This window comes from Macrotis lagotis, chromosome 5 (genome assembly GCF_037893015.1).
Source record: "Macrotis lagotis isolate mMagLag1 chromosome 5, bilby.v1.9.chrom.fasta, whole genome shotgun sequence".
NCBI classification, from domain to species: Eukaryota; Metazoa; Chordata; class Mammalia; order Peramelemorphia; family Peramelidae; genus Macrotis; species Macrotis lagotis.
In genome coordinates, this window is record NC_133662.1 from 266564687 (window position 1) to 266582508 (window position 17822).

At 41.7% G+C, this 17822-nt stretch overlaps 1 protein-coding gene across 1 annotated transcript in view; it reads left to right on the forward strand.

The window, feature by feature from the left end:
• DRC11 (dynein regulatory complex subunit 11) overlaps nucleotides 1–17822 on the forward strand; it is a 212450-nt gene that overhangs the window by 176799 nt on the left and 17829 nt on the right. Inside the window, exon 15 of the mRNA XM_074190128.1 lies at nucleotides 6602–6688. Within this exon, the coding sequence (XP_074046229.1) occupies nucleotides 6602–6688 (87 nt within the window). The remainder of the gene's footprint in view (nucleotides 1–6601; nucleotides 6689–17822) is intronic.

Sequence of the window (17822 nt, forward strand, 5' to 3'; positions counted from 1 at the left end):
CTTGGTCAAAAAAGCAGATCAGCCAAGATTGCAGTTGCACCAAGCCAAAGCTAACTAAGGCATGCTCCCTGCCCCCCTGAAGGAACTTCTTTCTTTTCTTCCTTCCTCCCTGCCTCCCTCCCTCCCTTCCTGCTTGCTGCCTTCTTTCCTCCTTTCTTTTCTTCCTTCCTTCCTCCCTTCCTTCCTTTTTCCTTTTTTCCTTCCTTTTCTCTTCCTTCCTTTCTTCCTCCTCCCTCTCTCCTCCCTTCTTCATTCCCTCTTTCTTTCTTCTTTCTTTTTTCTTTCTTTCCTTCTTCCTTCTTTGCTTCCTTCCTTTCTTTCTTTCCTTCCTTCTTTCTTAATTATATTTTATAGAAGACAGCATGTACGTGTGTAAGCAGGTGGAAGATATATAAATTCAGCAAAAATACAAAATATTTATGAGATAGTAAAAGAAAAGGGATGCTGCCATAGTGATCTCAGGTTGGGATTAGAGAAACAGAGACCAAGAGAGATAGAACAAGTAAGAACAAAAGACAGAGACAGGGTGGAGAGTGAGAAGAAAGAAATAGAATATATGAGGTATAAGAGAAGAAGAAGATGATGATGATGATGATGATGTTTGTCCTTCATTCTCAAACATCGCCATGACATTAGGTCAGATGCCATGACAATGTCCATGTGAATTGGATCTGAATGAGGCGGGGCTGTGCTAAGTCACCAGCCTCACTTTTCTCCTCCAGAGTCATTTGGGTCCACTGGCCAGATTTGAATCTGAATGATTGGAAATGACCCTGCATGTGAAGCAGACCAGGTTAAGTGACTTGCCCAAGGTCACACAGCTAGTTAATGTCCAGTGTCAAATTTGAACTCAGGTCCTCCTAACTTCAGGACTGATACTCTATTCACTGCAGCACCACCTAGCTATAAGTCATATAATTTGCAGGAAGGTGGTCCGATAAGCACAGGGACCCAAGAACCCATGAACAACAAATGGAGTCAAAGGCTTTAGGTTTCCCTCCCACAGAACTAAACTCTGGCCTGGTTTACCAGAAGCAAGAAAGAACAATTGGGAGACTATCTTGGTAGTCTAGGCAGGAGATGAGGGACTGAGTTGGGCTAATGGCCCCATTATTAAAGAGGAGGAGCAGGTTGGAATTTGTGGTGATGGGTATGACAGCTCTTGGCCCTGGGTCTGCTTTCCAGCATGGGAAAGCTCCAAGATGCTGAAGGATGATGAAGTCAAAGATGTGACCCTTTGACTCCAAATCTCCAATATCACAAGGGTTTCATATCCTTACTGGCAAGATGGAAATAATGGCAGGATGTCATGTGATCAAAAGGATTTGAAATCTGTCAATTTGTCAACAAATATTTTACTGAGGCCCTACTCTGTGCCAAGCAAGAGGATAGTAGAAAGAAAGTAGAAGACAGTCCCTGCCTTCAAAGGGCTCACAATCTAATGGAAACTAAGTAAATGAATGACTAATGGTAATTGGTAGTGGTAACTACTGACCAGATCTATGTCAAACTGGAAAGAATGCACATGGGCCTCTGCCAAATGTTCTTATCAGTGACATCGATGAAATTATAGTGTTAACTTCTCCATTTCAGGACAGTGAGGCCCAAAAAATATCAAGTAACTAAGTAAAAAAAAGTCTAGACTTGGGTTCAAACTATGGATTGCAGAAAGAGACAAGAGGAATGATATATCCCTGAGCATTATGGACTCCCCCACAGCACCCCCAAATATCCAGGATCTGCTCATCTCATCTTGCTCAGAGGTAGCTGGGAGAAAGGAACTCAGAATTCCAAATTCTATGCCTGCTTCCACCCAGCTAGTACCAAACACATCCAGCTTTCATTAAAGTTACTGTGGGACAACCAGAGAGATGCTGTGCTCAGAAAGGGTCTGTTTTGTGCACTTGGTAATTAATGTATGACTCTTTGGGATCCATCCAACCCTTGAATGAAAGGAAAGCAAATGTGGATCCCAGATTCAGCTGTTTTTACAATGAATTTCCTTCCCCCTTTGGAGAAAGAAGCTGTTGCCAATTTTTTTTCTCAATAGCAGGACAACTGAAAAGGTCCCTTTTAAGAGAGTCATAAATTTAGAGACGGAAGGAGCATCAGAAGCCACCTAGTCCAGTTCCTTCATTTGAAAAAAAAAGAAACTGAGACCAAGGGAAGTTCTGTTCACTTGGGTAGTCGATGGCAGAGTTGGGATTCAAATACAGGTCCTCTGATCCCATACATGAAGTCAAGATGATTTATATTCAGATCCTACCTTATTTGAATTTTCATATCTCACCTTACAAACTCAGTGATCCTTAACAAGCCTTCCCTCCCACACCCTTGGTCTCAGTTTCCTTTTCTTAAAAGTGAGGGGATGAGAATTATTGTTCCCTAAAGTCCCCTCTTGTGCTAAATCCATGGTCCATGACTCCAAATCTCATGATCTTTCCGTGCTTCCATGCTATCTCTAGGAGCTTTAACCAGTCAGAGACTGGTCCTTCATAAACCTTGGCTTAGAAAGGAGTACATCCAAGTGACCCCAAATGACTGCCTACTGAGATATGGCTTCTCTTAGGACTCCCCAGCAGAGATCAGAGATGTAGGGAAGCTGATAGAAAAGAAGGTCAGGAAAGGCCCTAAGAACCTGGAGCAATCTTGTTTCCTTTAGTCCTATTTGTTGTCAACTAAGGGATGTTTACTAGGAGCTATTTGCACAGCCTTCAACACTTGGGGCTAGGGGGTGAGGAGGGGGATCTAACAACCCATACAAACAAAGATCCTCCAGGAAACAAAGTCCTTCCGCCCAGGGGATGGCTGAGAAGGGTTCATGCCTGGGTCTTTTCCCATTCAAGTCCTCTGGGAGTCATTCCCCAGCAGCAAGTAACCCTTTGGTTAGCTCAACCTGCCTCAGAGACTGGGACCAGAGAGGGAACTGTCCCATCAAAGAGAGTCGTTCCCAGGGCCTTGCCAGGGAAATCTGAATTCATCCCCAAAATAACCAGAATAACCGGAACTACAGTCAGCATCAACATGCAGTGGGCAAGCAACAAGCCACTTAGATTTTTCAAACATGAAAATGCCACAAGAATTCATAAAACTTAGGTCCAGAGCTCAGCCTGAGGGAGAACCCCCCCTTCCTATTTCTAGACCATCCTAGAGGCAAAAAAAGAAAGAAAATTGCAAAGAAAGTTATGCCCTAAACTCTCCCTGAGACCCTTCCCAGGGAAAGAAAGACAATCCAAGCCTGGACCGAGAGAACACAGAAGGCAGATATGGCCCATCCCTAATCCACCATGTGGCTAGAGGAGACAAGGGCAAGAGTGTAGGGAGTTTGGAATGCAAAAGAGCATCATGGATCAGCTGGTGGGGTCCTTCTTTTAATAGCCAAGGACACAAGCCCAAAGAGACTGTGGGACATAGGAATTCAGGTAACAAGGAGCAGGCAGAGGAGGCTACACAGTATAATGGATATGGCCACAACTCTGGCATCAAGAGGATCTGGTCCCAAGCCCAATTCTGATGCTTACTGCCTCTATGATGATAGATGACCTCAGTTTTCTCATCTGTAAAATGAAGCACTTGGATTAGGTGACCTCTCGCTAAATTCATGATCCTAGAATATCAATGGTTCCCTCTTCCCTGGCCTCAGTTTCCCAAAAGGAGATAAAAAAGAATTCCACAATTCCAAAAGCAAACTATCAAATATTCAATAAATTAAATTAATTCCACTTTAGCTCCAAAATATTCTCTCCAATGTCCTTCTATGGCCACCTCTCCCCTCTGAAGACATGATATCTTTCACCATGTTCTTCCAATTCTAATAAGTGATGACTATCTTCAAAGTAATACAAATCCTACTCATATTTAATTTATGCCTTTGTTTTCAATTCAAAAAATGGAGACTAGGTGGTGAAGTGATTTGTCAAATATTTCCTTGTACTGGGCTGAGCCTTGGATATCAAGTTAGAAGAATCAGGTTCAAATCTAGGTTGTCACCACTTGTGTTCCTATTGCCAAGTCGCTGAACCTCCTTGGGTTATACGGTTTCTTCCAGCTTTAGATTTCTGGCCTCTCTCCTAAATGCTAATCTTCAGACCACCTATGATTGTGCAAAAGCACTCATCTTGCCCACCTTTTCCCCATACTTATCCAATCTGATCCAACTTTATCAATTAGAAAAAAAGTCTTCTGTCTTAAGACATAGGAAAAGGTCTGTATCTGGAACCAGAAGACCTGGCTACGAACCAGCTCTGCTCTTTATAAGACTTTCAATGTTTGATAAATCCCTCCCCCACCAATACCCTCTGAATGAAGGTATTGGTGATCGCTAAACCCTGCCCAGCTCAGCTCTAAAGCGAATAATCTCTTGTTGAGATGATTTTAGCAAAAAGCATCTTGGGTACAACTTAAACTTGTTTCCACTTAGATGGGGTTCAATAGGTTTTTTTAATCCAATGAACTAAATTCATGTCTGTGTGCAATCTCAAAGCTGACCATTTTGCCAAAAATGAGTCCTAATGTTGGCCAAAATAAAGCAACACAATCCAGGGACCAGGGAGAAACAAATGGAGCATATCCTGGAAAAGAGAGAGATCTCCTTCCCAACTCCCCTCCCTTCCCAGCTTACTCTCCTCTGGCCATGCCACCCCAGTGGTTAAATGAGATGTAACCTGGAGAGCATGAAAGTTGTTAGATGGCAATTGGCATTGGTTATTATTTCTTGAGATACCCATAGGTGGTGTGGACTGGGAAGCTTCACTGGTGAATCCTACCTGCAGTGTTGACACCACTTTACTGGTCATTCAAGATCCATTCATATCTCCAGGTCTTATCTCCCCCACACAGAACACAGCAGGGAAACAGGCATCCTAACTCTTCAAACCAGAGCCTATACCCATCACCTCCTGGGAGGCACCACTGCCTTATGGCAACTCAGTTCAAGTCTTCAAAAAAAAAAGTCCTATCACAGCTCCCACTCCACTTGATTATGTTTAATGATGGAGACTGCAGCCGAGATGGCGTCTTTGCCACAGATTCACACAAAGCCCCTAGTTGCTGGGGGGAAGAGAGAGAAAGAGAGAAATCTCTGTCTTTTAGGCCTTTGAAGAAAATATCCCACGTGTGGTCATTATTTTTACCAGAGCTATAAATCACCAAGTGACATTTAGCCTAGGATGGCCATTAAAGCTCATCCATGTCCGGAGGCACCCACACAGTCAGACCATCAGGGCTCAAGGCAGGAAAGAAAAGCCTGATTGCAAAGAGAATATAAAGTCTTGGGTCTCAAGGAACACTTGGCAGTGTTTCTGTGGGTGAACAAACCTGAATAAACTTAAGAACTGGAAGGAGGATGTAATTAATATGGGGGTGGGTGGGAGGAAGTCTCAATGTCCCATTCATCTTCAGCTGGGAATGCCCGTTCCAGTGGGCTATGAGGTTGGGGCTCCAGATATGCAAGGGATGATTCCTCCAAGCAGGATTTCTAAGTCTTTAATGATACTTCCATGAGAGAGGAAGTCTGGAGATATGAAGGAAAATCTTGTGTGGTATTACTGCCCCTCCCATCCATAATGGCCCATTGAGGTTCTAGACAGGATGGTGGTCTCTGAATATAGAGGCACTTGGGTTCAGTGGTGGGGATATTGTGCTTGGAGTCCAAGGATCCCAGCTTAAATCCCACCTGTACTCATTTTCCTGCCTGTATGACCCAAGCCCTTCTCTTTCAGATCATAGAATGGCAGATTAAGAGCTGGAAGGGACCTCAGAGGACATCAGTTCCAACCCCTTCATTTTTTAGATGAGAATACTGAGGTTCATAATGGGTAAACTCTCTCAGGTGACACAGACAGGAAGTGTTTGGGGGCAGGGGGATTTGAACCCAGTTTTTCCTGACTGTAAGTCTTATCACTTTGTCCTCAACACCTTTTTGGGGTGTGGTCTAAATGACTTGGAGTTTGGTCTAAATGATTTTAGTGTTGCATCTCTGCCTATATCCTAAGTCTTCAGTTCCCCCTGGACCTCCATTTTCCTAGAAAATGAAAGGACTAGGGGCAGCTAGGTGGTGCAGTGGAGAGAGCACTGGCTCTGGAGTCAGGAGTACCTGAATTCAAATCCAGTCTCAGACACTCAATGATGACCTAGCTGTGTGACCTTGGGCAAGTCACTTAACCCCATTGCCTTGGCAAAAAAAAGAAAGAAGAAAGACTGATGGAGATACTATCTCTGGATATATGATCCAATGAACCTGAACGACCAAACCTCAGTCTCTTCCTCTGAAAAAAAAAAAAAACAGTGGGTTTGACTGGATGACTTTGCAAGTCCCTCCCTTCCAGGTTAAGATTTGTGATCCCATTACATTCTTCTTGTCATACTCTACCCTAGTCAATGAGGCGATATCAGTGTGTTCCAGTTCCTATCCTAGTCACTGAGCCTTTGGAGCCTATGACAACCTGGTTAAAAGTCATGTGCAGTCCTAACATGGTCCCAGAAAATTCTGGACAGTCTAGAATGAATCCTCCCAAGTTCCTCTCTCAATGTAGTAGTAAACGCATGACCAGGAAGGAGAAAATAAACATTTCCAACCAACTATCGCTTTCCTCTTTTTTAGGTGGCTCGGTTGCTACAACCATCGGTGATCTGGATTGGAGAAACTGAAAAAACCTTTTACAAAAAAGTCCCAAAGCACGAAAAGGAGGTGACAGCCTGCTCCTGATTACTTTCTCAATCTTACTTCTTTCTCCAACCCCAAGGCTTTCTCAAGTCCTACATGTACCTATGGTTTCCATTTCTATCAGGGCCTGAAGGAGAGGTGGAATCAAGGGGGTGGTGCCATGTTAGGGGGAGGCCTAGCTAGGTCTGAGACAAGTCTCAGGAAACTGTGGTCACCAGAGAGAAAGTCTGAGCCTTGTCCAACAGAAGGAGAAGCTGAGTGGAAGCCTCTGTCACTGAACGACCTTGGGTGAGTCTCTTGTCTCCCTTCTTTGCTTCTTCCTCCTTAAAATGGAAGGGTGGACCAGGATTGATCACAGCCAGCATTCATATCTTACTTTAAAGTCTGCAAAGAAAGCAAATGGTGCTTCATTTGATGATCTCTAAGACCCCTTCTAGCCCCCCTAATGATTATGATCTAAAGGACCCAGGAACCTAATAATAACCCAGGGCAGGAAATGAAGCCCAGGGACAAGGGAGGGAACAAGTGGAAACCCAAGAGTGAGCAAGTCTCTCTGATGGGCTTGAGGAAAAGAGCGACAAGTCAGTATTTGTTAGGATGGGGACTTCATTTTGTTAGTAATAATAAACACTGTAATACCTGACCCTGGGAACAATGCCCTGACTGCAGGAGCACCTTCAGGGAGCCCCGCTTCAATTGCTTCCTTCCTCCTTTTCTCTCCTTAGGCAGCCCCCCATGGTCCCTGTAACTTCCCCCTGCCAATCACCAATATATTTCCTACAAGGGTTTTTTTTGTTATTTTTTTTAAGGCAGCTCCCCATGATTGTTATTCCGCATCAATTTACACCAGAGCAAATAGTGGTTAGCTGGGAATTTCTGATTAAATTCATAAGGGTTTTAATCACTGTGAGCTCTAATGTTTTATACATCACTTTGAGCAGGTAGGGATGATTTGGATAAAGAGCAAAAGCACCATCCTTTCTTCTCCAAATGATCCCTGATTGCCCTATCATTTCAGAAACTGTTTAGAAGCCTCGTTTATTACTTGACATGGAAATGGCCATTGGCTCCCTCTCGTGGCTAAGTGCTCCGTTGAAAAATGGAGCTCATTCCCAGGTTTCTGAACTGTCCACGGCAAGGATGATTGGGAGCAATTAATCAATCCGCAAGCATTGTGCCTCCAGTGGGCCAGGAGCTCTCCTAGGTGCTGAGGAACAATTTTGGACCTCTCCAGAGAAATTGGGGATCAGAACTTAGCTATTTAACTTGTCCATGTCCAGGAAAGGTTTAATATTTCTATTTGTTAAAAGGGGAGGGGAGCACGCTGCTATACTCAGTCAGCAAGGCCATGAACGTAGAGCAAGAGGATCTCAGTTTTAATGTTGGCTCTTTTATTCATCACTTAATAGTTGTGGACCTCAGTTTGCTCATCTTTAAAAAAAAAAGAAAGATTTGCTCTAGGGTGGTGGTGAGGATCAAATGAGTTACTGTATGGAGAGTGTTTTATAAAACTTCAAGGGCTGTATAATTGCCAACTCTTGTAATGAGCATTGAGAAGCAGGAAAGAAGCCAATTTAGTCTAGATGACGGGAAAATCTTCGTACTGATAGTTGTCCCAAGGAGGAATGGGCTGAAATCAAGAAAAGGTGAGTTCTCTTTCATTGGTTGTCTTCCAGCTGAAGCTGCCTGGCCACCTATTGGGGATGCGGTGGAACAGATTCCTAGTGAAGGATAGGCTAGATTTGAGGCCTGAGAGGGCCCTCCCTGCTCGGAGATTTGGGAGCTCAGTCCCCCTCCTCATTCTTAGAACTGTGCTATCACTCCAACCTCCCCTTCTGGGAGCTGGTCAGTGGTTTTTATATGCCAAATGCTGCAAACTAATCTGTGCTTGCATTTTCCATTCCATTACACTCTGTGACTATCTACCAAAAGCCATCCGGACATCGAGCCTCCGTATACCATTCAGTAAGAGGACAGCTGTGCTGGCCATCATCATCATCATCACAGGGAGTTAATGGCACTAAAGCAAATTGAAATTGCCTTGTAAAGCCTTGCCCTCATTAGCAGTAGGCCACACTCACATGGCTGGGCCAACTCTGGGGCAATGACTTGAGAAGTTGCCCAGAAGTAGTGATAAGAAAGAGGAAGGGAATGTCAAGCAAGTATATCAATATGCCTGTGGCCAAATAAATAATAGATGGCTCCAATCAAAATTGGGAAGAGCCCAAGTACCACTGATTGAACCCACCTCTCATTTCCTATTCCCCTGCTAAAGGAAGCATTTACACACACACACACACACACACACACACACACACACACACACACACACACACACCATGATAAAGATACTTAGTAGTAGTGTTAGTGACCTAAGCCTAATGATTTTAGAAATTTTCTACCAGACTGAGACTAAAGTGGAGGGTGAGGAAAAATTGTCATATAACCAAGCAATTCTTCAAGTTCTTAGGGTGATTTTGTATTGTGGTCATCAATCTCTGGATCTGTGATCTTGTTAAAAAGATATATAAATAGATGAATGGATAGATGGATAGATAGATAGATAGATAGATAGATAGATAGATAGATAGATAGATATTTAAAGAATCTACCTCTCTCTGAAAGGAGGTCAAAACAGATAACTGAGGCAAAAATGATATGCTTTTGAAAGTCTGATGCAGACCCTACAATCAACTATACCTGCTGATTCTATGGACAGATTCTAGAATACCCAGAATGCACTGATAAAGTCTCAGCTAGGTGATAGTAACAGGTCCATATAGCATCAAGGCCACAGGAACATGGCCCCTAAATTGATTTGGCTTCCTTATAGACTGGCATGAGAGAGTAGACAGAATGGAAGATTTGAAGTCACGTACTCAAATACCAAAAACTTCCTTGTGATCTGGGGTGAGACATTTTGCTTACTTGGTTTCCTCATCTATAAAATGAAGGGTTTGGGCTAAACTACCTTTCCAGTTCTAAATATATGCCCCAGGACTCCAAGTTTTCTGAATTTCTAAAGTTGAGCAAAAGCTAGGCAGGCCTACCCTTAGGAGAAATACAGATTCTTTTTTTTTTCAGGGGAACTAACACAGAGTGGAGTTTAATTGTCCCATGGTAGCTGATAGATGATGCAACAAATGGACTTGGAATCACCAGATCTGAATTTAAATCTCAGCTTTTGCCACTTCCTTCTAGTATGACCTTTGACAAATCACTTGGACAAGCCTCTCTGAGTCTTGTTTATACTCTCTATCCATTAAGGTCTTTTTCAGCTCTGGATTTCAGCTTCCATGAAAAAATAGGATACATGTCTTAGAATTAAAGATTATTCTGGCTATAAGGCACCTTGGAGAGTGTTTAATTCAACCCTTTCATTTTATAAATGATGAAAGCAATACTCAGAGGGCGAGAGCAACTCTCCCATTGTCCCCTAGCTAGTCAATGATAGGGGCAAGGCAAGGAGCTGGCATCTCCTATCTATACTGTCCCAGAATGTCAGTCTTTCAAACATCAGAAATGAGTATAACAAGAAATACTTAATGTTGCATTAAGAAAACATAATTACAACTTCAGATTTGTCCAAATTCAACACAAAGCAGCAAAGAAAGTTGAATTCCTATCTAGTTTTTCTACCTCTTTAAGAGCAAGACTGGGAGGATAAGCTATCCCTTCTTTGTCGATATTGGGTCAGGTGCCACCTCACATTCTATCTACCAAGTGCTTTCCAAGTATAAAATTAGTGTTGTTTGCATTATTTAATTTATTCGAATAAAAATGAATGAGCCAATTACATTATAATGTAATCCAAGAGATGGGCTGAAAAGGTAACCAATGATTGCTCTGTGGGGGTACTCATTTCTCTCTGCTGAAGAAGAGCAGAAATTACATTAGAGCATCTTGGTAAATGAGTCACTCTCACCTTCTTGAGTCCTGCTGGGGCTTCAGGAGAATCCCAGTGGTTGTGCTGGGAGAGAACTAAAGCATCCACACCACTGGCTCATCAACATGTCTTTAGCTTCTGGGGGACTCATAGCTTCTGGGGGATTCGATTTCTCTCCTAGTGCTTTGTTCTGGGAGGTCCTTGATTCCTACTTAAATCCCAGATCCATGCACAGTAACGGGGTCTGGAACTTATTTTATCATCCCAGAGCTTGGGCACTGGGTTCTCATTCCATGAAGTAGACAAAGCTTCAGATTGATATACCTCTAAATCACAGGGAACTATCAAACAAAATCAGTCAGAAATGAAGGTTTTTTCAGGATCATTAAGCAGCAGACAGCAAAATATGGGCTCTTAATAACCAAAGAAACTTGACGTTTTTTGATATACATACTCTTCTCCCACTGCTCCTGCAGCCATCACCCCACTTGAGGGCCTCATTTACTAGTGCAGTGGCCTTCTACTTGGTCTCCCCCCTGACCAATTCAGCCTTTCTACTCAGCTGCCAAATCATATTGCTAAAGCATCAGGCTGACTTTGTTGTCTCCCCAATTTAGCAAGCCACATGACTCCCTCTTGCCTTTAGGATCTGTTTGGCGGTCATATTCCTGTAGAATCTAGTCCCTTCCTCCCTTCCAGGCCTCCTAATACTTTATTCCTAGTTTTCCAGCCTATAAAATGGGAAGGTTGAATGTGATGGCCTCCAGTCTGATGAATTTTCCAAACCGTCTCCCTCACAAGATCTTGATGTAGAACTCCTCATATTCTTTAAGGAATGTTAAGTCTAATCTAGAGCATAGGACTCCTCTTGGTTGTTGCTTTCTGGTGCACACATTTGGGTGGATTGGTTCTTTCCAGAATCTGAGCAATTAACTTTCCCTAAAAGGAATCAATGAAGATAAATGTCAGAGACTGTACCTAGAAGGTATCTCCTCCAAACTATAATGACTCCACACTTACAAAGCTGGCAAAATGGAAAAGTGACTTTTAAATGTAAAGTGGAATCAATTGAGGAAATCGGTCACCCAACTTCCCCACCCCACTTGATGATAATGATATTTGTCCTTCATTCTTGAAGACCATGTCATCAGGGAGATGATGCATGACAAACAAGTAAATTGGATTTGAGTGAGGAGGATGCTGTGCTATATCCCTCAACATCACTTTCTCCTTCTGAGCCATCAGAGTCCAATGGCCAGATATAATTCTGTATAACTGGAGATGACCCTGGATGTGAAGCAATAGGGTTAAGTAACTTAACTGAGCTCATAGTGACTAAGGTCAGATTTGAACTCAGATCCGACTGACTCCAGAGCTGGTGCTCCTAGCTGCTCACTGCAGTAGCTAAGAAGATGCTACTCCCTGATACCTTGACTAGATTGGAACACCTCTATGAATAAGTCAGCCAAAGATTTCAGGTGCAAAAAGTCCTTTAAAATCATTGGATGGGGTGGCTAGGTGGCACAGTGGATAGAGCACCAGCTCTGGAGTCAGGAGGAGCTAAGTTCAAATCTGGCCTCAGACACTTAACCCCACTGCCTTGCAAAAACCTAAAATAAAATAAAATAAAGTCATTGGATGAGGGATGGCTAGGTAGTGCAGTGGATAGAGCACCAGCTCTGGAGTCAGGAGGACCTGAGTTCAAGAATGGCCTCAGACACTTAATAATTATCTAGCTGTGTGACCTTGGGCAAGTCACTTAATCCCATTACCTTGCAAAAAATGTTTTAAAGTCATTGGATGAAATGGGGTAACATTACAAAAAAATACATTCACAATGGTTAGAGAGACTTGCCTATACCCTTTGGGGTTAGCCTGCCAAGATGGAGCTGAGCATCAGAGTTTCTGTTTAGTGGTAGAAATCTCCAGCCAAGCAGCTGAAGAGGAATCCCTTGTGAGAAAGGAGAGAAGAGTATGTGGCACATCTACCTTATTGCAGTACTTAGCCTGCCTACCCCTGAGGAAGACCCTGGAACTTTAGAGGTAATGAGTATTTGAAGTTTTTTTACTGGTGGCCTCAGAACAAAGGTTGGTTGCTGTGTCTGCATTAGGAACCAAGGATGTGTATTGCATCATGTGTTTGGGCCTATGAATGACTCAGAGATCATAGAGCTGGATGATACCTCAGAGACCTTGACAGGCTAAAGCTGAATAGGACTTTGGAGGCCAACTGGTCTAATGTTTTACTTTGCAGACAAGGAAACCAAGACTCAGACAGATTCAGTAATTTGTCCAAGATCACACAGGTAGTAAGTGGCAGAGTAAGAATTTGAACCATTTATCACTTACATAATTTTTTTCAGTTCTTCTTTTCTTTTTTTCTCAATTGCATGTAAACAAAAAATGTTAACATTGGGCTTTTTAATTTTGAGTTCCAGATTCTCTCCCTTCCCTTCTCCCTCCAAGCAATTTAATCTGATTAAACATGTTTATATCTTTAGAACTAGAAGGTTTTCTCTGATCTGATCCCTCATTTTAGAAATGAGGAATTATGTCATAATAGAAATCTCTTAAGGGCAAAGCAGCTCTCTCTGATTAATTCCAAAGTTAGATGAGGACTCCAAACATACTGCAGAGTCATATGCTCTATTCTCCTAGGGTCATGGTAAAAAGAAAAAGAAAATTTTATTACTCTGTCCATTTGCTTTTTCTCCCCTCTTCTTTCTTGTGTTATTCTATTTCTCATCATTGCCCTTTGCTTCACCTCAACATGTGTATTGTGTCTATGGTATATAATGCAGTGTGACATAACTGAGAGGGAACTAGATCTGGAGTCTAGAAGACCTGAGTTCAAGTCCAAGCTCTGATATGTACTGACTATATGACTCTGAACAAGTCCATTTACCTCTAATTACCCCCAGACAACTCTTGGAGGTTTTAAAAAGGTATCTATTTGCATTGAGAGAGGGAGTTTACTCACCAGGTACTCCTGTACTGGTGAAACCATATGTCTGGTCCTACCTGCCTCCCCCCAAAAAAACTGTAAATTTCAATTATTGTTAGTGAGAATATAAAAAGAAAGTCCAGACATAGATCCTGATCTCAATGAGTAAATTCTATGACAAGTAAAAGACCTCAGAACTACTAGGTGCCCATAGATGCTAGTCTTGAACTTTCTGGGGTTGAATACACCACCCATCACCTTGATGGGGTTGTCTTCAAAGCTAGAAACTCCAATGGTATGAGTGACAATTATAATCCCTTGAAGATCTGCCTTCTCCTGACATAGCCAAATCTCAATAATAACCTCTTGACTTGTCATTAAGTCTTGGTCTCGTGAGGAAAAGGAGATGATCATTTAGAATGGGATTTCCTGGCTCTTGGTTTTTGAAGACTGCCTGAAATTCCCCCCCAACTTTAGGGGCAGGGTCACCATGAATACTACCTGTTGGGTCCAAGGACAATGCTGACACTGACTGCCATGATGTCAGTGATAAGGGTGGTGAATGTTCTTTCACACAACTACAAGATTATTCCTAGATACAATCTAGATTACTAGACCATTTCCCTATATATAGCATTCACAGAAAATAGTCTTAGCAAGGACCTTTGGCAGTCACCCAGTTAAAGCCATGTCCAAAGTAGAATACCTGCTACAACAAATACAAAAATCTTAAAGATTGTCAAGAACCAAGATGGTAAAGGAAGCAGTAAATTGCTGTAAATGCCCCATCTTCATCTCCAAACAACAATAAAATAGCACTCCGAAACAAATTCTGGAACAAGAGAACCAGCCCCCAAAACCAGGAAGATCAATAGGAAAGATCTATCTCATTTTGACTAAAAGGGTCAAGGACAGAATCTATCAAGCCCAACCTCAGTAAGCTAGAGAAATGAGCCCTAGTATGGTAGAGTAGACAAATGCCAGCACCAAGGCCCCCTAAGTGCCCATACTCCAGCTCTGACAACCACCATGTGCTTCAGCATAGCCCTGGGCAGACAGCTCCCAGTGGCCACCCCACCAGTGCTTCAATGTAACCTGGGGAAATGCAGGACCTCAGCAAATGCCAGACATCAGAACTACTGTATTTCCCATGTATAAGATGCATCCTTCTTTGAAAAATTTGGGATCTAAAAACTGGGAGTGTTTTCTACAGTACTAGGAGAATTTTTTACTTGTATTTCTTGCTTTTTCTCACTTGTCTTTGCACTCATTGTTTTGCATTGGTTACCAGTATATTAGGTTCTGTTTTGCCATGTTCTGCCCAGAAATGGCTCTGGAAATATTTTCATCCAGTGTTGAATTGTTCAAAGTGATCCATTTTGCCAAAGTGAATGGAAATCATGTTGCTGAACATCAGTTTGGTCCTCCTCCAACTGAGAAAACAATCTGAAACTGGCTCCAGGAAAAAGAAACCCAACTGAAAAGACTCTGGCAGAAGAAGGCCATGAGAGGCAAAGCAGCCAAATGGCCTGAGTTAAAGAGGGAGTTGAAGAGATGGAGTGAAGAGTAAAGGGCAAGTGGAATTCCTGTGTCCACACAAAGATGGTTCAGCAGGAGGCTAGAAGAATGGCCAATGGAAAAGAAGTGACTGATTTCAAAGGAGGACACAATTGGTGCTTCAGGTTCATGAAACAGAATGGACTAAGCATGTGTTCATGCACCAGACTTTCCCAAAATATTCCTGAAAGCAATGAGTAGAGGGTCCTGGAATTTCATGATGAATAAAACTTGAGTTCAATAACTTTATGTAAATGTTGGGCCCGAAAATTAAGGTGTGTCTTATTCATGGGAAAATATGGTAGGACCCTGAGTCAATACCAAATAAGCTTGCAGACTTTCTAGAGCCTCCAGCAGTGCCAGTCACACCATGCCCCATTCCTTCAATGAAGCATAAGAGCTTCAGGGCAATCTCAGGTAAACAATGAGAACCTGCAACCCCTGGTACAAGAAACCTGAAGCAGTATGCTTTCCACCCCAGGAGCAGAGTTGAAATTTAAAAGAAAAAGAAATGGTCAAAAAAAGATGAGCAAAAACCACCAAAAAAGAAAATTATTATGGTGACAGGAAAAATCAAGACACAAACATAGAAGAAAACAATATCAAAATACTTATGAACAAAGCTCCAAAGAAAAATGGGGAATGGTCTCAAAACCAGAAAGAACTCATGGCAAAGTCCAAACAAGAGCTCAAAAAATCATAAAAGGGGGGTGGCTAGGTGGCGCACTAGATAGAGCACTGGCCTTGAAGTCAGGAGTACCTGAGTTCAAATCTGGCCTCAGACACTTGATAATTACCTAGCTGTGTGGCCTTGGGCAAGCCACTTAACCCCATTGTCTTGAAAAAGCTAAAAGAAATCATAAAAGAGAGAAGAAAAATTAGGAAAAGCAGGGTGCTACAAGAGAATGATGAAAACAGAGTTGACAGCTTGAAAAAAGAAAACAACTGCTTTAAGTAGAATAGGCCACATGGAAAAGGAGTTACAAATGGAAATGGAAGTATAAAAGCTAACTGAGGAAAGCAGCTCCTTAGAATTGGGCAAATGGAAGCTGATGACTATGAGACATCAAGAATCAATCAAAAATTTAAAATAATGAAAAATCAAAGAAAATGTAAAATATCTCATTGGAAAAACTACTGACCTGAAAAATAGATCCAGGAAAGACAATGTCAGAATCATTGGACAAACAGAAAGCCATAATCAAAAGGAGGACCTGAACAGCATCTTTCAAATAGCAGAATAGATTTTTTAAAAAAATCCAGAATCCAACAATATTTTGTTTACCAAAAAAAACACCCTTGAAGAAGAGGGACAAATACAGACTAAAGATACGGGACTAGAGCAGAATCATTTATGCCTCAGCTTAAATTTTTAAAAAGCAGGGATGGCAATCTTTATCTTAGACAAAGCAAAACTGAAAATAGACCTAATTAAAAGAGTTAAGGAAGGAAACTTCACCTTGCTAATAGGTACCATAGACAGTGAAGTAATATCAATATGCACCAAGTGATAATCATCTAAATTCTCAATGGAGACAAAAACAGCTGGAAAAACTGGAAAACCATAGTGCACTAAGTACAGACCAACATCTCGCATCATATACCAAGATTAGGTAAATATGGGTACTTGATTGAGATATAGAGAGACAATAAGCAAATTAGAAGAGCGCAGAACAGTTTACCTGTCAGATCTAGGGAGAAGAAAAAACTTCATGACAAAAACAGAGAATTACAAAATGTAAAATAGGTTATTCTGATTATATTAAGACTTTTCCACGAATGAAACTTGGACAACTAAGATTAGAAGGAAGGCAGAATATGGGGAAACGATTTTTAGAGCAAGTGTCTCCGACAAAGGCTTCATTTCTCCAATAGAGCCAAATGTATAAGAAGGCAAGCCATTTGGCCAAAGGATGTGAACAGGCAGTTTTCCAGTGAAGAAATCCAAGCTATCTATAGGAATATGAAGAAGTGCTCTAAATGACTTTTAATTAGAACAATGCAAATTAAAACAATTCTGAGATACCACCTCACACTAATACAATATAATAAATATTGGAGAGGATGTGGGAAAATTAGGACATACACACACTTGTTGGAGTTGTGAACTGATCTAACCATCCTGGAGAGCAATTTGTAACCATGCCCAATGGTTAATAAAACTGTGGTCTTTGAACCAGTAATACCATTACCGAGTCTGTATCACAATGAGATCATTTGAAAAAAAATAAGGAAAAGAATCTACATGTGCAAAAATACTTATAGCAGTCCTTTTCATGGTGGCAAAATATTGGAAACTGAGGAGATGGAAATGGCTGAACAAACGGTAGCCTATAAATGTAACAGAATACTTGTGCAATAAGAAATTACAAATAGGCAAATTTTGGAAAAAAGCTGGAAAGACTCATAGGAACTTTTGCAAAATGAAATGAGCAGAATCAGGAAAACAGTGTACACAGTTTCAGCAACATTGCATGGGGATCAACTATGAATGATTCAGCTCTTCTCAGGCACACAATGAGCCAGCACAAGTACAAAGGAAAATGCTAGCCATATCCAGCTAGAGAACTGATGGATTCTGAATACAGATCGAAACATACTTCTTTCATTTACTTTATTCCTTTTCATGGTTTTTTCCCTTCCCTTTTGATCTGTTTCTTTTTTCACAACTATGACTAATATGGCAATGTGTTTTACATGATAGCACATGTATAGCTTATATCAAATTGTCTACCATTTTAGGAAGGAGGAAGGAGAAAAATTGTAATTCA